Genomic DNA, 27,367 nt, shown 5'->3' on the forward strand with positions numbered 1-27,367 from the left:
TTTAAGAGTGGACATAATATAATGGTTGGGTCCCATGCTCCTGTAGTCAATAAAAAGTTGTTCAAATAATGATAAATTGACCAAACGGGACCCTACGTTAGGTGTTCAAATGAACATCGCCCAATATAGTGTAAACTTTATGTGGGACACCTATAGGTTAGGCCGATACATTATAGATACATAAATTGCACTAAAAATTATCCCCTAAAGTATTCGCATATTTCACTTAGAGACATCAATTTAGACTGATACCTATTCAACACCTTATATGTCCAAAAGAACACAAAATGCTACCATAGCAAAAAATGTGTATTTCACACTCCTTAAGCATGTGAAACCATTGGAAACAATATTTTTATTTTTTATTTACTACTAATAAACCTAAATTAATAATAACGTACAAATAATAATTAATTTAAAAATGTCTCTTCCCCATCTTCCGTCACTGCAACTATTTTATCTCCTTACACACACACACCACCTCTCTCTCTCTCATCCTCTCTGATTCTTCTCATGTTTTTTCCTTCTTATTGTTATATTAAATCTAATAAAAGTCTCAAATTCTAGTAAAGTTCCATTATATTTGATGAAAATAATATTTCAACAAAGTAATTGATTATTTTTTCTATAATTGTCCATATCTTTGTATAATGGTTATAAATAATTACCAATGGAAAGAATATTAAGATACGGGTAGAAGATTTTGATGCTATCAGAAGGGAAGGTGAATGAATGGTCAACTTATATGGACAATAATGGTGTATTACTGGAGCTGGTGAAATGGATAAGATTCAATGAAAAAAAACAAAGGGGTAGAGGCTATGGTTGACTAGCTTTCAGGCACAGTGGACACTGGAAAAGGAACAAAGAAGAAGGGGAAAAATAAGAAGAAGAAGAAGAAAAAGCATGGAGGTGATAATTTCCTATAAACATAAAACAAACAGGTAAATAAGGTTGATGGATAAAAAGAAGAAGAAGAAGAAGAGTGGGTGGCCGGTAGGGTAGGGTGGGGTGGGTTGGGTTAATTCAAAATACTTTTTTTTACTTTTTTGATTATATAAATAGAATTTTTTTTAAAAATCCAATCACAATGTCTCATCACTTTTTTGGTCCATTTGCTATGTATAAGTGTTTTAAATGCAAACATATTTATCTTTATACTATAACGACCCAAAATACATCCTAGATGTGACATAAGGTATAAGACCTCTAGAGGTCTAACACAATCCATTTAGTACGCATCATACAATATAATAGAAATAAGAGAGTTTAAAAGTAGCATTTCATATTAAAGAGTTTCACACGAAATAGCGGAAGTATAACATAAGTCTTAAATCCATTTATAACATCAAAGGAGTGACTATGACGTAGCTCATACTTCACTTACAATATGCAAAAATAAAATACATGAAATCAATAAAAGAGACTCGGTCCTCGGAACATGATGACTCACCAATCTTCATATCTATATGAGATCACGAGACACGAGTATGGGAGGTAGGAGCACTGGACCTAACATTAGTGAAATAATGTAGGAAAAAGTGTGTGTTAGTACATGGAATGTAACAAGTATGATAAAAATGCATAAGAGTTACAAATCATGCTAAAAGGAGGTTTAAATGACATGCAATGACCAACCTAATCATAACGTAACATGTTTAAAAATATAAGTCATAACCATGGTCAATTCAAGATAAACATATTTAAAACACGTTTGATATACTTTTAGAAAGTAACCTTAATTAGCTCATTATTGTGGGAAATTACCTTTAACTAACATAGACCATGTGATCTATAACATGGAATTCAATGTCCGCCCCACAACGTAAAGGGATATTCGTACTTGCTAAGGTAAGAATCATGAATTTCTAGCTTAGGTGGATTTACTAGCTAATGTTTATCCAAGACAGTCTATGGTGGCACGTAGTTTATGGGACATGGGTATTTGTCACTTGTCCACTCGATTCAAAGATTGAATCCCACAAAATAGTCATTAATATTAACTTGGCTTATCATTATTGAACATGGGTAATCATCGCTTGTCTTAATATTATGGGACATAGGTAATTGTCACTTGTCTTATCATTCGAATAATTCCTAATTCTTGATTCAAAGTTTAGTAGAGAACACCTTTCAACCTTATGTTTTGCTTGGTGTTCTGTATGCTAATTTTAATTGTTGCTTTTGGTTTGATTTTCTTTTGGTTTTCTCTGGTTGCTCCTTCGTTTTAGTACTCCTCAAATAAATTGTTATCGCCTACACTTCACTCCTCCATTATAATCTCTCTCTGATTTTACCTGTTACTTCTTAATTTTCAATTTAAGTAAGAAGTGTAAATTTATTATTGATTTACCTAAAAATCTCAAAACGTACGCACTCACTTTCCCTTACGCCTCCCATGTCTCATTCTTACCTTTAGTATAGATAGTGCAGGCTATATGATAGAGTTGATGGTCCTAAGGTATTTGATATAATTGATATAAAGTTATGTTTATGCAGTTGCTTCATAAATAAAATATAAAAATTTGAGTTTTCAAAACTTTACCGTGCTCAGTATATAATTGACAATTTTCTCAGAAGAAAGAAGGAAGAAATTGTCATCATTGAGTACGATTAGTAATCGGTATCGTGATTGAACCCTAGATGTTGTTTGTCAATTCTTTAAATGTTCCATGTCATGTATATTAAGATCTTTTTTTGTATCAATATGAACATTATGCTTTTGCAATTACTATATTTGTACTACATGTTTCACTCTGCTTCATGTCTACGTTGAGAAGATCCCACAACTCTTACAATTTCTTTGAGAACCTTTCGTGTGATATAGGTGAAGATGATGAACTGTTATTCTTATTAGAATGGTTAAAAATTGGAAAAGGTACAATATTCTTATTAGAATGGTTAAAAATTCATAATTATTGTTAAATGAGTGAATTCTACGTCAATGATGTCGGGAAAAAAAATACTATCTCAAGAGTTTAGTGTATGCATTCGTACGCTGAAACATTTTATGAAAACAAGTTGCTTCCCTTATGTTATTGTGTGATGTACATTTAGAACACTAATGTTTCTGAATGTTGTTAGCTAGAGCCGGCAATGATATGCATAATACAAGTATCTAAAATCAATGAAAAATCTGATCCTTTTGGTGCATCCACGAGGTTCTTATTTGTGGAGAATATTTGGTGTCGTTCATAGGAAATTGTAAGGTTTTTGATATACTTCTTGTATGCAGCTGGTTTTTTGTCCTTCTTATTGAAATTCATTACTATCTAAAAAAATGAATCCAAGTATGTACATCTGATTGCTAAGTTGTGGGAGTTGAAAGGTTGTTGTTCTAATGTGCCTCCCTCATATTTGCTTTTGCAATTAGATAGCAATGTCTTTGGATTTCTAAAGGTCTCTTACATTTACCTTGTCAAAAATTGCCCTCTTTCATTTTCTGTGCGTATCTTCAATCTTTGTTCGTTATATGAGGTTTCACTGCAGACCCTTTAGTTAGTAATTAAATAGTGTAATATGTTAGAGGAAGGAAGACTATGCAATATTGGCACCCCAAACTAAAAATTATAAAATGTTAAATGACAGCAGATTGAAGTAGTTAATAAAGAGAAACTAATGAAAATCAATTCTCACTTGAGAAATAAGTGAATCCTTGGAGGACCCCAAAGTATCTATCGTATATTATCACTTTCAACAATTGCTTTGAGAATATATTATCTAACTAGAAATGTTATACACTCTAGCTACTTGTTATATTACTTGTTACGATTTAGTTAGTTTAGTTAATTATGTTTAATCAGTCATTTAGTTAACTATTTCAATTAATTATTTAGAATAGTTAGTTTACTAATTCTGTTATTGACAGCTCATTAGTTTGTTAGATATTTTTTTATTTTTCTTGTAAAATTACATTGTCTCCTCATAGTGTAAATCAGTTGGTTGATTCTTTCCACACTCTCTTCTTCTCCTTTCAATCTTTGTTGTTTCATTCATGGATGATCATCCATGGTTGTGAGATAGTTTTTTCACATGGTATCAGACCAAGGGGGTACTTCGATTCATCTATTTTGCCTTCTTCGTGCTTCTTTTTTGATATCGTTTTTTTATTTTTGATATGCATATCATAGTTGTTGGATAGAATTGAATTCTAGATCTATTTTTTTTAAATTTCTTTTCTGCTGGATTTCATTACTAGATCAAATGGTATTTGGTGTATTTATTTGATCTGATTTTACTATGGCGATTGAGAATGGTTCAACTTCGATTGAGAATTCTGTGAATAATAATGGTGTTAACAGTAATGATCTTAGTTCTCCACTGTATGAGCATCTTTCTTATAATCCTAGTGCTTTGCTGGTTCAAAATCCTTTTGATGGAATAGGTTATAGATCATGGAGACGAAGTATTCTTAGAATTCTGTCAATTAAAAACAGGTTGGGTTTTATCAATGGTGATTGTAAAAGGCCTGATACAGGAACACCACAGTTTCGTCAATGGGAAAGGTGTGGTGATATGGTTACTTCCTGGATTCTTAATTCTCTAACTAAGGGAATTACAGAAAGGGTAGAATATGTTTTTGATTCATGTGAATTGTGGAAAGAGTTGGAGGATTGATATGACCAAACTAATGGTGCAAAATTGTATCAAATTCAACGTGAAATCAATGAATTGTAAAAAACGAACTTTGGATACTACTGCTTATTACACTAGGATGAAAAAGTTGTGGGAAGAGTTGAGTACATTACACATAAAAACTCAATGCAATTGTAATTGCACTTGTGGAGCCAAGGATAATATGTTCAAAGTGGAGCAGGATAGAAGATTAATACAATTCCTTATGGGGTTGAATGAAGTTTATACTGTAGTACGAGGAAATATCGAACCCATTACCGTCCCTAGCAGAAACTTTTTCTCTGTTAGTACAGGATGAGAAGCAGAGAGAAATTAAACCTGGTGCTCAAATGTTCATGGAATCTACTTCTTTGAATGCAAGTAGTTCAGAAAAAATGGCATGGAGTCTGTTGTTTTCAATGCAAATAGTTCATAGAGGATCGGGTTCTTCTAGATCACCAAGACTAAGTAACACTTCTACATGGAACAACAATGTTAATTTCATAACCAATTACTCTCAGATCAGTTCCTATGGTAGTAGCAAACCTCGTGTGATATGTGACTATTGCAGAAGACCTGGACACATCAGGGATAAATGCTACAAACTACATGGCTACCCACAGATAAATAACAATCCACAAAGGAACAATTATCAAAATGGGTACAGGGAAAATAATCAGAATTCTAGATTCAACAGAGGAAAGAGCCTTATAGTTGATGTTCATGGTTGTTCAGGAGAGGAAAATGATGGTGAAGCAAATGCTGACATAGGTCATCAACTAACTAAAGAACAGTATGTTCAATTTGTGGAGTTGTTGCAGCAGTGGACAATGGTAGTATGAATTTTGCAGGTATGATAGCATGTACTTCTTCAATTGCTTTTGGGAAATTGTCTTATAGATGTTCTCACAATGAAACTGAATCTTGGATCTTTTACTCAGGATCCTCTCACCATATGACTTTTGATATAACAGTCCTAACAAACATTACATACCTTCCATGTCCCTTGTTGATTTCCTTATCAAATAGTTATAGAGTAAAACTCATTAAAATTGGTACTGTGATACTTGCACCAGACATTATTTTGCATCAAGTGTTGTATGTGCCTTCATTCAAATATAATCTTGTTTCAATTCATTGCCTTTCAAAATCCATGCCTAAAAGTATTGTGTATTTTTTTGAATCTTCATGCATTCTGCAGGCCCCTTCAATGAAGAGGCCTCTGGTAATTTGTGAAGCAAAAGATGGGCTTTATTTTTTGTGTTCTAAATGCATGATGAAACATGTTCTTCCTGATGCTGCTTCTACTGCTTCTACATCTGATCATCTATCAAGACCAAATTTTTTCAATTCTAAGCCTGTATTTTTCCTACTCACTCATGTAAACATAATACACAATCTTCTGTGTGTTCTTCAATCAATAAAACTCCTAATATTTCTTCTTCTTTTATGCCTCATACTTGCAATGATGTGAATGTATTATGGCATAATAGACTTGGACATTTACCTTTTTTAAAGATGAAGGAAATTAATTTCATACCTGAGAGTTTTTCTGTAAAACAACATTTCCTTTGTAACATATTTCCTATGGCAAGACAAGAAAGAATGCCCTTTCATCATAGTATCCACATTTCTACCAAAAGTCTTCAATTACTACATATATATTTATGGGGTCCATATCACATGGTACACATGATAAACATAGATACTTTATCACTATTGTTGATGACTATAGTAGATGCACATGGAAACAATTGTTGACATGTAAGAGTAATACTCTAGTAGTCATCAAAAATTTCTTATCCATGATTGAGAATCAATTCAATACCCGTGTTCAGACCATAACAACTGGCAATGGACTTGAGTTTGTGAATACAGAAACATCAAACTTTCTTGAGGGAAAAGGAATTATACATGAGAGAACTTGTCCTTACACCCCAACAAAATGGGGGGTGGAAAGAAAATACAAATACTTGTTAGAAACTTCCAGGCCCTTCTTTTTCAATACAAGTTACCTCTTAAGTATTGGGGTGAGTGTCTATTGTGTGCCACATACATCATTAATAGACTTCCTACCTCCCAAGTAAAGGCTAAGTCCCCATATGATTTATTATATGACACCAAACCAACATACTCACACATGAGATCCTTTGGTTGTCTATGCAATCCTACTTTCCCAAAGACTCATAGGGACAAGTTCCAAGCAAGGACCAAACCACATGTATTCATAGGCTACCCCTTTGGGTCAAAAGGTTACAAGGTTCTTAGTCTAGCCACAAGAAAAATACACATCTCAAGGGATGTAGTTTTTAAAGAAAGTATCTTTCATTTTGTTGTTTTATCTGATGTATCTTCCTTTCCTTCAGTCTTACATTTTGTACCCTTCATAGATATTTTACATGATGACACTGTCTCACATTCTATGCAACATGTGGAAAATAATGTGGATGGTGCAAGTAACAGTCTACTTCATACATCACCTAATACTACAACTAGTTTATCACCCAATAATGTAGAACCTGATTCTAATTCTGTCCAAAGATCTGATCTTATGATTCCCAATAGACCATCTAGATCACATAAATTATTGGCATACCTGCATGATTATTTTTACCTAACAATTTAAGAAATCAGTTACATAATTCACATGTTTCCCTCAATACTGCATTCTCAAAACACCAACATATACCATATGAGATCTTGGCTTCTGAGAGTCAAACACTTGTTAGGAACTCAGTAATGATAATGAACCTTCTTCATATAAAGAAACTGCTATAAACCCTGCCTGGCAGCAAGATATGACACAAGAATGTGACGCATTACACACAAATCATACTTGGGATCTTGTTAGTCTACCTAGTGGTAAGAAGGTCATAGGATGTAGATGGGTGTACAAAGTGAAGCATAAAGTTGATGGAACTGCTGAGAGATTCAAAGCAATACTTATAGTGAAGGGTTATACTCAAGAAGCTGGAATTGATTATACAGAGACTTTTTCACCAGTAATTAAGATGACAACTGTGAGGGCTTTGTCAGTTACAGTTGTAAAGAAGGTCTGGGATATATTCCAACTTGATGTGAACAATGCCTTCCTACATGGAGATTTACATGAAGAAGTGTATATGGAAGTTCCCCGAGGATTAGAAATGCACAAGCCAGGGATGGTATGCAGATTAAATAAGTCTCTATATGGCCTGAAACAAGCCAGCAGGCAGTGGTATACCAAGTTGACTGAAGCTTTATATTCAAAAGGCTACACACACTCTTTGAATGATTATTCCTTGTTCTATAAGAAGTCTGAGACTTCAACCATTTTTGTTGATGTTTATGTAGATGATGTGATCCTAACTGGCACAAATGTTTCTAAAATCAATGACCTCAAGGCATTTCTTCATGACAAGTTTAAAATTAAGGATTTAGGCAAGCTGCATTATGTCCTTGGAATAGAGGTACTATATAAAGATAATGGACTGATCATTTCTACGAGGAAATTTATTCTTGACATGTTGAATGATTACAAGATTGGAAACATGAGCAGTTGTTCATCTCCACTTGATCCTACACTCAAACTCCAAGCAAAGGAAAGAACATCTTTAATATAACCACTTTTCTATAGAAAACTCATTGGTAAACTAAATTTCTTAACCAATGCAAGGATGGGCATCTAATACAGTGTGCAAAATCTCAGCCAGTTCATGAAAGATCCTAGAGAGCCACATTTACAAGCAGCATTTCATCTACAGAGGTATCTTAAGGCAGACCCTGCACTAGGAATTTTTATGTCCAAAGATCAGTCTTACAGTATCAAGGATTATTGTGACTCTGACTGGGTTGGATGTACCGATACTAGAAGGTCAATAAGTGGCTATATTGTGTTAATGGGTAACAGTCCACTCAGCTGGAAGCAGAGTATAGGGATCTAAGGAAAGTTGTAGGAGAATTAGTTTGGCTCAGCAGATTAGTCACAGAACTTACACTGCCATTGCAAACACCTATAGAAGTATATTTTGATAGCCAATCAACCCTTCATATAGCTCGAAACCCAATGTTTCATGAACGTACTAAACATATTGAGGTTGATTGTCACTTTGTAAGGAATCTACTTCAGACAGGTCTCATATCATTGCATCACATAAGTTCTGATAATCAACTGACAGACATACTAACTAAGACATTGACTGGAATCAAGCATTCTGCAGCACTTAACAAGTTGTTTGTGTTCTCCACACCTCCAACTTGAGGGGGGTGTTACGATTTAGTTAGTTTAGTTAATTATGTCAATCAGTCATTTAGTTAGTTGTTTCAATTAATTAGTTAGAATAGATAGTTAGCTAATTCTGTTATTGACAGTTCATTAGTTTGTTAGATATTTTTTATTTTTCTGGTATAAATACATTGTCTCCTCATAGTGTAAATCAGTTGGTTGATTCTTTCCACACTATGTTCTTCTCCTTTCCATGTTTGTTGTTACATTCGTGGATGATCAGCCATGGTTGTTAGCTAGTTTTTTGATACTACTCTTGATAACAAAAGTTATATGTTAGCCTCAGCAGAAGACGAAACAACTGCTTCTGCTAAAACCTTTTCCCCCAAAATAATGAATTGCCTCTATATCTTCTCAAGTTGCAAGAATTTTGTTAATTCCTTAGGTTATTTATGTCTAAGCCTAATTTATTTAAGAGGAAATTCTACATTCTTTTTTCGTGTCATGGATACATCTCCAGCTAGGTCTCAATATGGTGGACATTTATTTCAGATTTTCCTACATTTTATAGGATAGCAATGGTATTATACTTCTCATAAAGTGCTCAAAATAGTGCTATCTTGATTTCTCTTGTTTCATCAGTTTTTTAATTTCATGAAATGGGTATTTCTTGACTTGTACCAAAAAGGAACAATTTGTTATATGTTTATTAATGTGTTTTCTGTATTCTCTCTTTGATTTTTCATTTTGGATTTAATTTTCTGTTTGGGAAAGCAAATAGAAATTGTTGTGAAGGTTCTATCTTTTATGTATGTAAATAGATAATATTATCCTCTACTTATGTAATATGTTTTCCAGACACACTTATGTCACATACAAGCTTTTGCAGTTGGTGTTGTATTGATGCGTGTCCACATTGCTAGGTCCATATGCGAAGGAGTCGCTCAACAACTCTCTTGCCAACTCTCCTGCCAAATGACCAGGTATAATATATGTTAACTTCTACTTTTGCTTGTCTGAGATATAGTTTGTCATTGAGTTGAGTCCATGACAAAACGATTAATGAGTTGTTCAATCTGAAAATTATTCTTACCAACTCATTAAAGTCCAATTTAGTAAGAGTTAGAAAGATATTACACAAGTGTTCCTTTTTTTTAATATCAGGAAAGTCATTGTTACCTGATTGCCTCCTGCGAACAAAGTTGATTTTATATATAAGTTGTAGAAACTCCCGAGATTATCACCAGCTAGCTGAGGAACATAATATAAATATCATTCTTGTGGGAAAATATGTCTCACCATATTGAAAAAATAAAAGAACTCACTATTTTTAGGAGTTTTTAAAAATTATTTTATTAGAGTCTTATATGACTTGAATTTAGGAGTTAGTTCTTTTATTTATTATTTGAATTTTAGTAATAAGTTAGTAACATATCTTTCTCTTTTTAATTCCCTTTCATAATACTGCAATATTTTTTCTCTCAAAGTCTTTCTCTATAATTTTCTTAATTGTTTAATTAAAAACACAACTATTGGTATCTAGAGCCTTCTTCTTGAAGGACTTGTGAGTAAAAAAATAGATTTCAAACAGTTTTTCATGAATGGCTCTTCTTATTTTTTATGGTAAGAATTATCAAATATGTGCTGTGAGAATGGAAACTTACTTGGAGGCTCTTGATCTTTCGGAAGCCGTGGAAGAGGATTATGAAATCAATCCGCTGTAAAATAATTAATTCCACCGTGGCCCAATTCAAGAGTCAAAAGGATGAAGATGTTGCTTAAGTCACTACTAAAGAAGAAGAGGACTACTTATTTGTGGCAACTTGTTTTTCAACCAAAAGATCTTATTTTTGGAAGAGTGATAATGGTTGTACAAACCACATGACATATGAAAGAAATCTTTTTGAAGTTTTCATTCCTATGGAAAATAAGAAAGTCATAATTGGGAATGGTTATTGTATTCCTGCAAAAGGAAAACGGTATGTTTCAATTAAACAAATTCAGGTACAAAAATAATTTCATATGTTCTTTATGTGTCTGATGTTGATAAAAGTTTGTTTAGTGTTGGTCAGTTAATAGATAAAGGATTTAAGTTATTATTTGAAGACAAATATTGTCGAATCTTTGATTCCACTAAGTAGAGATTTTACAAGTTGAAATGGGAGGTAAGAGCTTCTCCTTTAGTCCATTAGAAGATGCACACAAGTCTTACAAGATAAAGGACGAGTTAGCAGATTTGTTCACAAGGTCAATTTCAGATGAGACTACAATCTACAATTCCTGATCCAAGGAGTGTTGAAAATATGTCTCAAGATATTGCAGAAATAAAACACTTAGCTACTTTTAGGAGTTTTTAAAGTATTTTATTAGAATCCTATGTGACTTGAATTTAGGAGTTAATTCTTTTATTTATTATTTGAATTTTACTGATAGGTTAGTAGCATTTTTTTTCTATTTTTAGTTAAAAATTATATCTATAAATTGAAGTTTTTGAATTATTAATAAAATAATTTTCCTTTAATAATACTGCAGTATTTTTTCTCTCAAAGTCTTGCTCTGTTATTTTCTTAATTTCTTTATTAAAAACCCAACATCTACTAATTGTACAAATTACAGGTAAACAACACAGACCCATGATATGCAAATGCAAGGTCTGAAATTTGATTCTTTCTCCATTGCCGAGTAATCTAGATTATCTAATAGTACATTGTGAGAACTAATTAACTCATCGTGATTTTGGAGATGAACGACTAAAGTATACATATTGTTAGTAGGCAATTATAATGTGGTTTGTGAATTACCAGTTAGATATACAAGAAAGTAAAGATTTCAAGATAAGTTGTTACTTATATTTACACATACTTGTACTTTTACAAATAGTTATGCTTGTATCTAACTAATACGGTCATAGTTATGCTTATATCTAACTAATGCGGTTAACATTTATTCCTATTTCTTTGTGTTCAAAGTCAGGGAGACAATTTCTTTTATGCTTTTGTGAATTTGATTTTTTTGGATTTAAATAGATCATCTCCAAAGTGATGTATTGTGTTATGTTACCAATTTTTTGTCTGTTGAATTGTGTTAGTTTTACTCATTTTTTCATGTTAGGTCATAAAGGAGTTTCAACCTACTTTTGTTTAGAGATTCCAGAATTCAGAAGCTCTTACATTAATCAACTTCCAGGCCATTATAATATATGTAAGAGTTAGTGTTTCAATGAATTTTGAAACAAATTCATATGTTGAAAAAGTTTTGAAATAACAAAATACATGAATGTGATTTGTAACATTCATTTGTTTTAATTCTACGTTATAAACTTTTTGCAACAAGATTTTAATTCTACATTATGGGGAAATACATTCATTTTAAATCATGAACCTATAATAAATAAAATTTAATTAAAGTCTTTTTCTTGCAAAAATATTTCTCCTATACATTGAGTTTCTTTTGGTTGAAAAGATATAGCACTCAAAAACTACTTTCTCTTTGAAAAACACTTGTGATACATTAATCAAAAGGTGAAACCACCAACTCAAGAATAGAAGAGCAACATTCTTGAACGCTACTTGTTCTGTGACTTAGTTGAATCCCAAAGATAGAGTTGTTATTTATTCTTATGATTGCTTGTGGGAGAGACTCCAACTATCTTCAAGAAACATATTAACCTGCCTCTAAGCCAAGCAAGTTTTGTTTTTGGATTCCTTGTATTTTTATCATTCTTGTTCATTTGTTCTAACACTTTGTAGATAGTTGTCTCTATGTCATCCACATCAATAACAAATAGTGTTCCAAATTTTCCTAATCCTAATTTTGAAATATCTGATGGTAAAAAAAATTTTAGATGGCGTGGAAAGATGGAACTCATTTTAAGACGACTAAAGTTGGCATATGTTCTTGAGAGACCTTGTCCTAATGCTCCTAGTTCTAAGGTAAAATCGGACGAGGCTACTTTAATTATAGAATAAATTGTCAAATAGAAAGATGATGATTACTTATGCAAGAATTATATTCTTAATGAATGTCCAATAAATATTATGATCAATATTACATTAAGTGTAAATTTGCTAAGGAAATTTGGGATACTCTTAAAGCTATTTATTTAGAAGAAGAGGCGAGTTCAAAGATATTTCTTGTTTCAAATTATATGGAGTTCAAAATGGTTGATGACAAGTCAATCACTGAACAAGTACAAGAATTTCAACTTATAGCTAATAAAATTGTTATATTTGGAATTTTTCTTGATGAAAACTTTCATATTGATGCTATTGTCTCAAAACTTCCTCCATCTTGGAAGGATTACAGAAGCAAACTCTTACACAAGAAGGAAGATTTGACTCTTGAACAATTATTGCAACACTTGCAAATAGAACAAGAAACACGATACTGTGACAATAACCTCTTGAAGGAACCCATCATGAAAGCTCATGTTGTTGAAGAAAAGATCAAGAAGGAACCTGCCAATAATAAATTTTTGAATGCAAAGAAGGGTATAAATTTCAAGTCTACTAATTCTAATTCTAAGTCGAATGAATGTTATCATTGTCATAAAATTGGTCACTATGAACATGTTGTAAAATTCTTAAAGCTGAAAAGATGAAAGACAAGACAAATAATAATTAAAAAATAGACTCATGGTTGCGGTCACAGAAGCACTTGTAGCGAGAGATCAAGTAGAATGGTAGATAGACACTAATGCAACTCATCATATATCAGGTAATTAAAATTCTTTCATGTTCTATGAATTAGTGGGGGCGATAAAGTTTTGCATATGGAAAACTCATCATGTGCTAAGGTTGTGGGAAAAGGAACTGTTGAACTGAAATTCACTTCCGAAAAGATGGTCACATTGATAGACGTATTGCATGTTCTTGATATACAAAGAACTTGGTGTTAGGTATGCTTCTTTGGAATCATGGTTTTAAAATGATTTTTGAGGTAGACAAAAATTTTGTCTAAACAAGGCATGCTTGTTGGAAAAGGTTATGCTACAAACGGCATGTTTAAGCTCAATATTGAAAACAAAAATATTTCTGCTTATGTTGTAGATTATTTAGATTTTTGGAATCAATATTTTGGTCATGTGCAATTAAGATCCATTCAACTTATGGTGAAAATGGATTAATTAAAGACTGTGGAAAGGATCATGTTGCTAAGTGTATTACTTGTTGTAAATGTAAATGTAACACTTCAAAAATCTAAGACTTTTTCTAGAGCCTAACATAAGTGTCAAAAGGTTAAGAAATTTTTTTAAGGTCTATTATAAAGTATATAAGTAATTTAGAAAGTTTAGAAATCAAAACATCCAAGAACGTCCATGACGTCCGGGAACTAGTTCAATGAGGTACTAGCGTGCCTTAACCTACTTGACTAGCGTTTAGGAGTTCGAAAATGATGAAAAATGGTGGAAGGGTGTCTAACACGTATAAGATTTAGTTCATAGTCGAAACAAACGGGCGCGACTCCCCAAGGACCAACTAAGAGCCCTTGAGGAGGACCCTTGCAAAAGTGACCAAAAGTTGTCAATAGACAGTGTCACCAACGGATGCCACAGACGGGGCATCGATTTCCTCAGTCGATGGACATTTATCAAAATTATTGAAGGTACTGTTTTCCAGAGTCCATGAACTCATCGACGGATGTACAGCACAGAAGGGAACAGAAATCGTTGATAGACACACGATCCGTCGATCGTGGTGTCCTCTGTGAGGTCTGTGTTTTGCTGCACGGTTTTATTTAAGTCAATTAATATTTTGGCTTAGTTAGGAGGTTAATTAGGGGTTATGGGAGGTATAATTAAGTTATTTAACCACCTATATAAATCCCTAAGCTAATTAGAATAACCTAAGCTCTAATAATTTCCAAACCCAAAACTCTCTTCCTTCTCTCTTTTTTCTCTCTCTTGTTGAAGAACTTCATTGAAGACCAAGCTAGGGTGGGTTCAAGGTATTAAAAGGGTAAAATTTCTCCATCAATCTTAATCAATTAGGTAGGTATGTAATTCCTTTCACCTTTGAGACCTCTTTCCTCAAAGGGTTCCATCAAATTAATTTCAAAAGTTGGATTTCCAAGTGGGTTTTCATCTAATACGAAATTGATGTTATGGATTACTTTGTTTATGATTTCTTTTGGATATTATGAATTGATTAAAATTTATTTTAACTCAATTATGTTATTTCTTGATGGATTGATCTAGTTTGTAGAAGATGTATTCCCCTTAACCCTAGGTTATGATCTTGATATGAATTGTGTAATGTTGGTTCAATTGAATAGTTTATTGGTTGAATTAGTATTAGATGATGATATTGTATCAGTTATGAATAGATTAGGGTAAATTATAGTCCTATCATGCTAGTTCTTGAGTAATTGATCTAAATTATGACTTTGACCTATATCTCTTGTCCTAAGCTATGAACTAGTGGTGGATTATGATGTAGTGATTCAATTAGCCATGTTATCATGTTGGTTATTGTTATATGATGATACTACACCCTAATTGGGTTGAGTTAACGGTTGATGGTAAGACCTTGATGATGGATTATGAAGGAGACTTGGTAAGTCTTGTGATCCCTATTCTTTACTTCAATTATGGTAAATTTTAAGTCATGATGTTGTATTGGAGTATGTCTTGTAATAAGATTGATAGGGTTGGTATGATGTTGAACTGAAATTTCTTGACTATGGTTTATGAGGTGTTGGCTAAGATGTAAATGTTGTAAGGATGGTGATGATTTACCATTGGGCCTTATTATAAAGTGATATATAGATGTGTTAACCTCACTTATATGAATTTTATTGAAAGGACTATACTCATGAAATTCTTATTGAGCTATGATGATGATGATTATACAAGGGATAGACCCTATGACTTACATTAAGCTATGATGATTAATAAAGGTATTAAAGACATTTCAAAAGAGACTCTAGCTTAGCACCGAGTGAACTAGAGTGAGGAGTAACCCTTCCCACGTCGGGAAGGTAGGATCACTAATGTACTCTTGATATTGGAGATCATAATGCATGTAACATAAAGAGGGTCCTAACAATATCTCCTAGTTCTTTAACTATGTTTCCCCCATAGGAATACTAGATAGTGGATCCACATAGTTGCTATGTTCATGTTTTGATACTACCTTGGCAAGTAGTCCGTCTTCCTTAGGTGTAATCCATGACACCTAATTCCACATTAGCTCATGTGGTCTATGTCGGTTAAGGAATAATGTTCCCAAAAGGTAAAATGAATTAAAGGAATGAACTCTAACTAGGATAACCTAAGGGGTTTAGCTTAGTTTAGGTAGGGGTATGAGACTCTACCTAAATATTGCACTAGTTAGCCTTGAGGGAAGTCTTAGGAGGATGTTCTTATGTATGTATATGCTTATAATGGTACATGATATGTATATGATGAACTTGCATATTGTTGATACTATATGATGATTGGTTTCACTTATGAATATGTGTTGGTCTACATTGTTAAAGAATGATGATATGTACTCTTAATGATATGCTATGAGAAATTGGATGTTGGTCATGATTCTTGTTGGGTTACTTCATTGAGTAAGGTTATGGGGCTTTGCTTGGTCATTGCACTTGTTGACTTAATAGGGGTCATGGGTAATTGTCTTGGTTTGGTTATGTTGTAACGACCTCTTATCTATGGTTGTTGCTATTATAACTTTATGATAGAGTTTCTTGACTTTATGTTCAATAATGTGATATGAATATTGACTTGACTAGACTTAGCATTGTTGGTCTTCTGATGTACATGCTTTATACTTAATGAATATGTCTTATTGATTGATATGGTCTTCTTGAATGTGCATAAGACTTTTTAAAGGTAAAATAGCATGTTTTCATGAAAGGTCCCTTTTTTAGCATGATTTAATACTATATGTGCGTATGGTCTCATACTTAGTACAAGTGGTGTACTAACCCCATTTCTTCCTTTTTCCCAAACATTTTAGGTTCTAGTCGTTGAAGGGCTTTGAGACGACTTTGAAGAAGACTTGGAATTATCAATCATCCAAGTTGGGTAGGTCCTCTCTTTCTGAGGTCAATGCCACTATCAAGCTGATGAAGTTGTTTTAGTTTTAAGACTCTTATGTTTCTTTCCTTTTAATTTGGATAGTAAACATTGTGTGGCGGATATGTGATCTTATTGTATTGATGTATGGGGTAGGACCAATTCGATATACTCTTCTTAGATGGTTATGAGATGAGACATCTATTTGAGACTATGTGATATTTTATATATCTATGTGCAATAAAAGCAGAAGACTAAGTAATCTTCCTGAATGTAATGATGTAAGCTAAGAGGCTAGTCTTAATACTCAAAGAGGATGACAACGCCGGTTACGTCTCGTGAGTGCCCCCCCGGATGTGACAGTAAAATAATAAAGAAACCTTTTAAGTTTGTTGAAAGGATATCCACACTTTTGGAATTGATCCACACTGATATTTGTGAGATTGATTGTTTAATACGTCATGGAAAGAGATATTTTATCACTTTCATTGACGATTACTCAAGGTATACATATGTATTTCCATTAAAATCAAACGATGAGGAATATGAAACTTTTAAAACATATAAAGCAGAAGTTGAAAATAAATTGTGTTTGAAGATTAAATCAATTAGATCTTAATAGAGGTGGAGAATATTTAAAATCAAATTTTATTGGATTTTGTGAAAAATAAGGCATTGAGAAACAACTGACTATGTCTTATACACCGCAACAAAATGGTGTAGCTAAAAGAAAGAATAGAACTTTCATCGAAATGGTTAACTCTATGCTTTATGTATCCGGTATCACTGAAAATTGTGAACTGAAGCCTTATTTTCTGCATGTCATATTTTGAATTGAATTCCTTCTAAGAAACATAATTCATATCCATATAAACTTTGGAAGAATCGAAAGTCAAATATAAATTATTTTAAAGTATGAGGTTGTTTGGCTCATGTTAGATTACCATATGAACATTTGACTAAGATTGGCTATAGAGGAGTAGATGTGTATTTATTGGTTATTCACAAACCAGTAAGGGTTATAGATTTTTGAATCTTGAGACTCCAAGCCCTGACACAATTGCATGCTAACATTTTTGAGCATATATGTCCTAAGAAAAAAGAATCTTTGGAACAAAGTACATGTCATTTTATATCTACTCTTAAAAGAAAAATAGTTGAACCTTTGGAAGAAAGTCAACCAAGACATAGTGCAAGATCAACCAAACCAAGAGACTTTGGACCTAATTTTCAAATCTATTTAGCTGAAAAGGATCCTGAAAGTTATGCTGAAGCAATGGCTTCACATGATACTTCTTTCTGGCGTGAAGCTATTGATGATAAACTGCACTCTATCGTGTCAAATAATACATGGATTTTATCAAACCTCCCTCCTAGATGTAAGTCTATCCATTATAGATGGATTTTTAGAAAGAAATTAAAATTTGATGGTTCCTTAGATAAGTACAAAGCTCGCTTAGTAGCAAAAGGTTTTACTCAATTGAAAGATATTGATTATTTTGATACCTTTGTACCTGTCGCTTAAATGACTTCTATTTGACTCTTGATTGCTTTAGCTTCAATTCATCGTATGGTAATACATTAAATGGATGTGAAGACTGCATTTATAAATGGTGATCTAGATGAAGAAGTCTACATTAAACAACCAGAAGGATTTGTCGCACCTGGTCAAGAACACAAAATTTTTAAGCTTCTTAAATTTCTTTATGGATTAAAACAAGCTCCAAAATAATGGAATAAGAAATTTAGACGAGTAATGATTTCTAATGGCTACTCATCAATGGTGGTGACATTTGCATATTTAGTAAATTTTAAAACACATCTGGTGTTATAATATGTCTTTATGTAGATGATATGTTAGATATTTGAAACTAATATTGAAAGAGTCAAAGAAATAAAATTGTTTCTATCTTCTCAATTTGAAATGAAAAAACTTGGAAAGGATAATGTAATTTTGGGCATTAAAATAATGAGATCAGTGAATGGCTTGACTCTTACTCAATCAAGTTATATTGAGAAAGTTCTACAGAGGTTTGGTCACTTTGACGACAAACCCGCTCCTACACCATTTGATCCTAGCATCAAACTAATGCAGAACTGTAAATGTTCTCGATCAGCTGACATATTCTTAGATTGTTGGGAGTTTTATGTATGTCATGCATTTTACCAGACCGGATATTGATTACACAGTACAAACTTTGATCAAGTTTACTAGTAATCTTGGAGTTGAACATTGGAATTCCTTAATTCGTGTTTTGAGATATCTTAAGGGTATAATTAATGTTGGCCTACGCTATTCTACATTTCCAGTTGTTCTTGAAGGCTATAGCAATGCTACTTGGACTTTTGATCTGAATGACTCTAAATCTATTACTGCTTGGATTTTCACGTTGGCTGGACTAGCAATCTCTAGGAAATCAAAGAAGCAGACATGTATTACTCACTCAACCATGGAGTCAGAATTTATAGCTTTGTCTTCTGCTGGAGAAGAAGTTGATTGGCTACGATTTATGTTGATAGATATTCCTTTGTGGAGTAAGTCAATACCATATTTAACTATCTATTCTGATAATCAAGTTGCTATATTTCAGGCTTCAAGTGATTGTTAGAATGGCAAATCAACGCAAGTTCGTCTCAAACACAATCATGTGAGGACATTATTGGAGGAAGTCGTGATATCGCTTCAATATGTGAAGTCCAGATTTAATTTAGTGGATCCTATGTCTAAAGGGTTAGGTGAAGAGTTAGTGGTGGAAACTTGTAATGGTATGGGAATAAAGCCTATTGTAAGGTAATTGTACTTTATGGTAACCCTACCTAATGATGTAATCTTGGATTCAAAGGGAAAAACAAATAAAGTTACAATTGTGAAACACATCAACAAGATTCTCATTTTCAAAATAAAATGAAATAAGCAGATGTGCATGATTGAGATTATTTTCTCTTGATAAATTTATAAGACCAATCTCGGTTGGAGTTAGTAAGAAAACTCTTGATAAATTTCTTCTTTTGTTTCCTACTGAAGAGTAGGATAATATTATATTCTCTTAATAAGTCTACAAATTGGTTTTGATTGGAGTGTGTAGGAATACTTTTGATAGATTTACAGATACTTTGTTGTAAAGGAGATGAGATTAATTTCTCTTAATGAAGTTCATAGACTATTTGGTCGGAGTATGCAAAGTTACTCTTGATGAATTCACTGCACTAAGTGTGAAGTGGAGGCCGCCTCAATAAGATTTTAACAGGGAAATCTTAAAGCACTTGGCTAAAACGATTCATGATACATGGTCGTAACATATCAAAGGAATTTGATTTTTACCGAAACATAGTGATATGCATGGAGTATTTTCATAACTTCATTCTATGAGCCACTTAGTTCAATATTTGTTCATTGAGCAGTCAATGACTAAGAAAAGCTTCACTAGCTAATGGTTCAAGTCCAAAAGACACCATTATTGATGCATGTTGCTAGATTAATGTCTCAAAATATTTTTTGGATTTTTGAAAGATAAATTTTCTTGAAACAAGTGGGGGATAGTAAGATTTAGTGTTTCAATTAATTTTGAAACAAATTCATCCGTTGAAAAAGTTTAACAAAATACATGAATGTGATTTGTAACCTTCATTTGTTTTAATTCTACGTTATCAAATTTTTGCAAGAAGCTTTTTTAATTCTACGTTATAGGTTTTTTGAAAGAAAATTTTTCTTTTAATTCATGATCCTATAATAAATACAATTTAATTAAAGTTTTTTTCTTGCAAAAACATTTGTCCTATAAATTGAGTTTCTTTTGGTTGAAAAGATATAGCATTCAAAAACTACTTTCTCTTTGAAAAACACCTGTGAGACATTAATCAAAAGGTGAAATCACCAATTCAAGAATAGAAGGGCAACATTCTTGAATGCTACTTGTTTTGTGACTTAGTTGAATCCCAAAGACAGAGTTGTTGTTTATTCTTCTGATTGCTCGTGGGAAGACTCCAACTATCTTCAAAAAACGTATTAATGTGTATTCTAGTTCGTTTTTTATAACAATATATATATATATATATATATATATATATATATATATATATATATAAAACGTTCAAATATGTAAGATGATTAAAATGAATACCAACATAATACATTATGTAGTATGTTACATCCATTTTGCGGAATGTTATACAGAGAGTTCCTCTCGTTTCAGTCTATATCAAATCCTTTGCAGGAAAGGCCAAAACAAAGGTGTGCCCTGCATGGGCACCCTTTATCTAGAACCTTTAATACGCCATCCATTGCTCCCCTCGTGTCTCTCATTCTCTTTTTGCTTCTCACTTTCACTTCTTTCTCGGAGGTGCTCAATGGATATGTCTTATTGATACACCCAAATTGCACATTCAAATAGAAGTATAAAGTGATCGTTTTTTATATATAGAACCTAATCAAGGTTAGAGTCGATTTTACAGGGAATATGACATAGTCTTAGCTCAATTGTAATTATTTATGCTAATAGCTGAATTATCTCCGAAAAGAGGAAATTTTTGGGTAACAGACAATGTCTTTAATCTTAGTAGAAAGCAAGTAAACAATGTCAATTGAACGGATTTTGAATTAATGAGAAATGATATTAGGGTTTTGTGATCCCCCGAGTTCATGATGTCGTTAAATTTTATACTATTAACTCTTTTATGGTGCATAACATGCAAGGTTGGTAAGATGATTTCACCTAAGTTGCTGGAAACCTAAGTAGATAAATTTTACCATGCAACTTGGTCAGTCTACTGGTGTATATTTTTTGACCCTTACATTTGATCCCAAATAGCTATTTTTGAATAAGTTCAAGCTATTATATTAGGGTTGATAGCCTTAAATTTTTGTTGTTTCAATCATTTCCCCATTCATTACCTCTTTGTTCAAAAAAGCAAGAATAAGGTGAGTTTTATTAACATAGAATGGGAATTAATAGAGTAGAAAAAACTTAAATAACCTGACTTAAAAAGCTAACGAAGACCATTCATGAAAGCCTTTCACGAACCTTACAACACTTCACAGTTCATGAAGATGCTAGTGAAAGCTCAGATTAACTGAGTTGTTGAGGGGCACTCTACATGAGCTTCTACGGGGCTTATAACCCTCCACGGGCTATACAAGGGCCTGTAAAAGGCAAGAAACCAGCTTGATTAACCATGCAAGTATTTTTTAAAAGAAAAAACACTTTGTAGCCTGAAAATCAATCAATCAATATATTTATTAGGTAAAATAAAATTTATTTATTTATTTTGAAATTTATCCCAAAATGGAAAAGAAATATTAAATTTGCTTCAAAGTCAACTTTTTTGGACCTCTTAAGTTTGAAGTCCTATAAATAGAATGAGTGTAAATTTTAAATTTGTTTCAAAGCCAATTATTTTTGGACCTCTAAAGTTTGAAGCCTAGTAAATAGAATGAGTTGTAAATTTTTTTGTATCAACTTCAAATACAAACATTTTTTTTCCTTCTAAGAATCTAGTTAATTATGTAAAACAAATAATAATAGTGTGAAGTGTGATGATATAAAGTTGGTTCAAGATTTTAAAAATCAAGGAATATCACATATGTACTGCGACAAATAATAGAGGAAACTAGACAAATACTCCATAAAGCAAAATAATTACAAATATATATCCCTTTACATTCATACCCCACTAAATAATTATACTATATACTCTAAAAAAAATGCTTATATAGTCTCATAGTATCATTGATTAATGAGTAATTTCTGAACAAAAATCCCCACTGATATTCACAATAATTTAGTTGACAACTAGGCTCAGTAGTTATATCCGCACTTTGACCAAAAAATTATAAAAATAATTATATAATCATAAATCTTATAATACAATATATGTATATAATAGTTGATAGATATAGTTGGAGCATGCTTAAGAAAGAATTCTTTGTTAAAACTAAAAAATGCAAAAAAAAAATAAAAAAAATCATTGAATTAATTAATTCTTAACCCATTGAGAATGAAGATGACAATTAAACTCATTGCTGATCTTCGTGTATTTGCACCAAAGTAATGATTTAATAATAAGTTATATTCATTAAACAAGTCTTTTATCTTTTGATTATTTGATTTGTTGTTTTTTTCTTTTTAAATAAAGTGAGTTATGGAGTTGTATATTATTTTTGATCGACTAAATTATTAGGAAAAAATCTGAAATAGATTACAAGGAAAAAGTCTAACGGATGTATATTTCTTATGTCACCCTATAAGTAAATGACAAGCAATAAATAGCATTTTTAAAATAAAATAAATGAGATTGTTAATTTTGTGTATCAATTTGACACAAGTTATTAGTTTTTAGTCATAAAACTATTGACAGTTTTAAAACTTTTTTTACTTAATTAACTAAACTAATTTTAGAACACATAAATGTGACGTCAATAGAAAATTCTACGTGTAGGAACACATTTATGTGTATGACATAAGCACTTAACTTCAGGTAATTAAATCGCTGATTGTTTTTAAGAAAACTAACTTTAGAACACATAAATGTGACTTCAATAGAAAATTCTACGTGTAGGAACACATTTATGTGTATGACATAAGCACTTAACTTCAGGTAATTAAATCGCTGATTGTTTTTAAGATTGACTAATAATTCAAAATATAAAACTAATTATTCATGTCAAGTGCAATACTATTTTCAATACGAACAAATACTTTTGTCTAAAGACAAACAAATGAAGGCGCAAATAGTAATTGATCACCTTCGAAGCAACACCAACCCTTTCTTCTACTGGAATTTATTTCAACAATAATATTTCTTCATAGAATATTAGGGTCAACAGAAACGATAACATGCTTTAACAAGCACTTTGAGAAGCTTATATATCCTCATCTACAGCCTTTCCCTTCCGCCTATATCCTCATCTATAGCCTTTTGCCTTCTGCCTCATTATTCATTCACCCTAAACAGTACAGGACGCAACATTTTCAGCACCATCATCGATACAAACATTAGCTTTTCTCTCTACCCAAAAAAAAAAAAACTTTTTGACTTCTACACGTCTTATACTGATAAGTTTGATCATGTCCTTCAAACCTAAGCAATTTGTCTGTGTTGAAGCTAAAGTTAAGTTTTCTAACAACTTCACTGACTAAATTGTACCTTTTCTTTCAAATACTGCACACCAACTTTTCAAATCATGAGATAAGCGGGGCATCAAACACAAATACCACAGGTTATTCAATTTAAAGATTCAAATGCAACATTAAAAAAAATGTTATACCCTTGTGAAAACAAGGTGCCTTGACATCATTGATAATGTTTATTCAATTGTCCAACTGTCAAGAATGGAGAATGTTCAGAAAACAGAAAATATGCATAAAAAACAATCTGGAACACCAGCTACTTAAAAGAGCTTCTTTGCTGACCTCTCGTGGCTATCCTGCAAGTAACACCAAAACTTGAACTTTAATGTGCTTGCCAATCATAAGTTAATAGAACTACTACGATGCCTAAATCACAACCTTGTTAGGTCTTCCATGCGAATCCTCATTATCATTACATCCCATGGACCATTTGGACCCAATTCTTTATAATATTCGGTAAAATGAGGTTCTTTAACACTAGAGGTTCTCAACATTTCTATTGACACACACATCCAAGAAAATCAAAAAGCTACTAACAAACACGGGAACCCTAGAGCAAGAGTAGCAACATCACTAAACCTTAGTTCCAATTAGTTGATACCATCTAATGCATCTTTTGCTTCCTTTTAGGCACTTTTTTTTGCTAGATTTGCACGGAATCCTACAAAATATAAATCTAACTTAATTCCATTTGATTTTAGGTCTAACTTAATTCCATTTGATTTTAGGTCTACTTTGTAGTGAGCTTTCAAACACCGGTTGTTATGGTTCTACTAATGTTTCAGGTTAACTCTACTAATGAGTAGCAACCTACAACTAGACAACAGAAGTGTGCTTTTGAAGTGGCTTTTGAGGTTTGGACAGAATGAGGCAGGGTATTGCAGGAATACAATCAAAGCCAAACATGGCATTCTTGATCATTGGAGGCCAATGAGGGGCAAGGATACACTTGGTGTAGGGGTCTGGTCGTCTGGAAACACATCTCCAAGATGACTTTTTACAGGTGTTTCTCACAGCTGCTAATGGACTCAAGATAAGATTTTGGCAAGACAAATGGTTTGGTGACACTAGACTGAAGGAATCCTTTCCTATACTATACCTGATAACCACTAACAAGAATGCTGCAATTGCCCAATACAGAGTAGACAACATTTAGAGCAATTTTCAGAATGAACTTGCAGGACTGGGAGATCAATGAAGTCCTCTCACTACTACATACTCTGGATGAATGCAACCTAGATGAACAAACCAGAGACAGATTAAGGGGCAACACCAAGGAAGGAAATTATACTGTGAAGGAGAGCTATATTTTTGGTGTTCACGGAATGGCATCCTTGATGTTTTTCCCTGGAAACGCATCTGGAGGACAAGAAAACCTCTAAAGGTTTCATGTTTTACCTGGATAGCCGTTCATAAGGTCTGTCTAACTCAAGATAATCTTAGAAAGAAGGGGATCATCCTCATCAACAGATGCCACCTCTGCGAGAAGGATAAAGAAATTGTTAATCATCTCTTTTTACACTGCCCTACAGCAACTGACTTTGGCATTTTTCCCACTCTATGTTTGGTCTTCAATGGGTTATGCCTTTCTCCATTAAAGATGCCTATGCTAACTGGATAGGCTGGAGAATTAACAAGACTTTGAAAAGGCTATGGAGGATGGTCCCAGCAGTTATTTTTTAGTCTTTGATGGAATCTCAACTGACACTAGCACCCTCAAGGCTAAATGTTTATTTACTCTCTACAATTGGCACTTTCTTTCCCCTGTGAACAGTGTGGATAACTTTTTTGAATTTGTTAGTTCCCTACTCTAGCATAGTAAGATTTTGATGATTTCTTTTATGGCTGTTCACAAATTTTTGCGCAGCTAGCTTTGTTTTTATTTTGTTTTGATGCAGCTCTTTATTTTCCTGTTACCTTTGCATCTCCTTTGCCAGTCATACAACAGTTTGCAATAACTACTTAGTACTTGCATTTCCAGGCTTCGACAGGTAAGAGTCAGACCGACCACTCTCTCTTTGCCCATATTTCAGTAGAAAGTAGATATAAATACATAAAGCTCTTCATAAATTTCCAGGATACAAGTAGTTTAGAATCTTTAATGTGGGAATGGTGAAAAATATCTTGCTAGTGCATGAGAGTAAAAAGAAATTTAACTTTAGAGGAATGCACTACAGGAAAGATACAAGTGCTGTTCTTTTTTGAGTCTCTTCTTTTTTTGGGTTGCAGAAAACCAAATCAATGAATTTGGTATCAACTGTCTAGAATTCTAGATCTGACAAGTCTCTCTTTCAGTAAACTGCAGCATGATCCTCAAACCAGTATAGTGGGAACTTTTATATAAAAGAAACAAAAACAAAAGTAGAAGATGGTGTGTTTGGTTTCCAACTCCTATGTATGGTTGGTGAGAAATGTAATGAGGAAAATGACTTCCCGAATGGAAGTAGGGAAAACAAGTTTCATAAGTGACATTTCAAGTTTATTGTCTCCTTGCCACCCACTCAATCCCTATCCCCCGACCATCCCAAACCCAAGCACCCTTGAACCCCCTACTCCCACTCCCACATCCCATCCCATCCCATCCCATCGTGTATTGCTAGATAAATTTTAGATGTTATTGGGATAATATTCTCTTATTTACTTATCAAACACTAAAAAATAGTAAGGACGACGTCACTAAGTGATTATTAAAGAATTAGGCCTGGACAGGTCAGGTATGTGAGCAACCTTTACATGAACTTATCCTTTTGATTACAATCTAAAACTATCAAAAGGAAGATTGGTTCATTCCTTAATTTCAGAAAGAAAAAAAAAGAGTAGCAATGAAAATGGAGAGTCGGTGACCTGAAAGTGATTCATTTGTGGTGGTGAAGGAGGTCGTCATAAGGATCACGACGGCCTTGGACCTGGCTGATCTGAGGATCCCAGAAATTCTGAGCATTGTGGCGATCAAAGGTCCAGAAACCATAGGGACGGAGAGGATAACTCCACATCTCCAAAGTCTTGTCGCACCTGGCCTTAGTGGCATACACATGTTCACGAAACTTGCGATCTCGTTCCTTTGGGTCCTCCATTAATCTCAGTACCAAGTTCTCCGCAAATTCCATTATGAATCCCATCCTCTTCCTTTTCTTTTACCTGCAAATCCAACTCTTACCTCAAAACCCTACAACTTTCAATTCTCAGATTAGATCCTGGACTAAAATGGGGCAAATCATTTCGGGTTAATGGGCCAACATTTCATAAACAATATTTATATTTTATATTTTACAAAATTACAAATAAAGGTAACAATAATATTTTTTGCACAATTTAATATTATATATTTATATAAAACAAGGTCTGTCCATGTGGCACCGTCATATATCATATTCTCATTTAAATTTATTTATTTTCAAA

General features: G+C 32.9%; 2 protein-coding genes and 1 long non-coding RNA gene across 7 annotated transcripts; 2 read left to right on the forward strand and 1 right to left on the reverse strand.

Moving 5' to 3' along the window:
- Nucleotides 1-3,948: 3,948 nt before the first annotated feature.
- Nucleotides 3,949-10,582, forward strand: LOC138348279 (uncharacterized). Its single transcript, XR_011220651.1, has 3 exons — nt 3,949-4,051; nt 9,742-9,801; nt 10,447-10,582. It is a non-coding gene; the product is annotated as an uncharacterized lncRNA (long non-coding RNA).
- A 2,396-nt stretch (nt 10,583-12,978) lies between these two features.
- On the reverse strand, nt 12,979-27,195 carry LOC101264816 (uncharacterized). Of its 5 annotated transcripts, none has more exons than XR_011220649.1 (3): nt 26,813-27,195; nt 21,863-21,981; nt 12,979-13,275 (listed from the first exon to the last, which is right to left on the reverse strand). XR_011220649.1 is itself a non-coding variant. In XM_010321575.4 (2 exons), the coding sequence occupies exon 1, from the start codon at nt 27,085-27,087 to the stop codon at nt 26,824-26,826; it is 264 nt and encodes an 87-aa protein (XP_010319877.1). In that variant the 5' UTR covers nt 27,088-27,195; the 3' UTR covers nt 21,699-21,981; nt 26,813-26,823. The 5 variants fall into 5 exon arrangements, 2 of the variants coding, with proteins under 2 accessions (XP_010319877.1, XP_010319876.1); XR_011220650.1 differs by lacking the exon at nt 12,979-13,275 and adding an exon at nt 24,106-24,264 and having other exon boundaries at nt 21,699-21,981; nt 26,813-27,138; XR_011220648.1 differs by lacking the exons at nt 12,979-13,275; nt 21,863-21,981 and adding exons at nt 23,452-23,784; nt 24,106-24,264 and having other exon boundaries at nt 26,813-27,191.
- Nucleotides 18,811-19,450, forward strand: LOC138348084 (secreted RxLR effector protein 161-like). Its single transcript, XM_069296694.1, has 2 exons — nt 18,811-18,940; nt 19,032-19,450. Exons 1-2 carry the CDS (start codon nt 18,811-18,813, stop codon nt 19,448-19,450), a joined length of 549 nt encoding a protein of 182 aa, XP_069152795.1.
- Nucleotides 27,196-27,367: the final 172 nt, after the last annotated feature.

The sequence above is a fragment of the Solanum lycopersicum genome, chromosome 4 (assembly GCF_036512215.1).
Source record: "Solanum lycopersicum chromosome 4, SLM_r2.1".
NCBI classification, from domain to species: Eukaryota; Viridiplantae; Streptophyta; class Magnoliopsida; order Solanales; family Solanaceae; genus Solanum; species Solanum lycopersicum.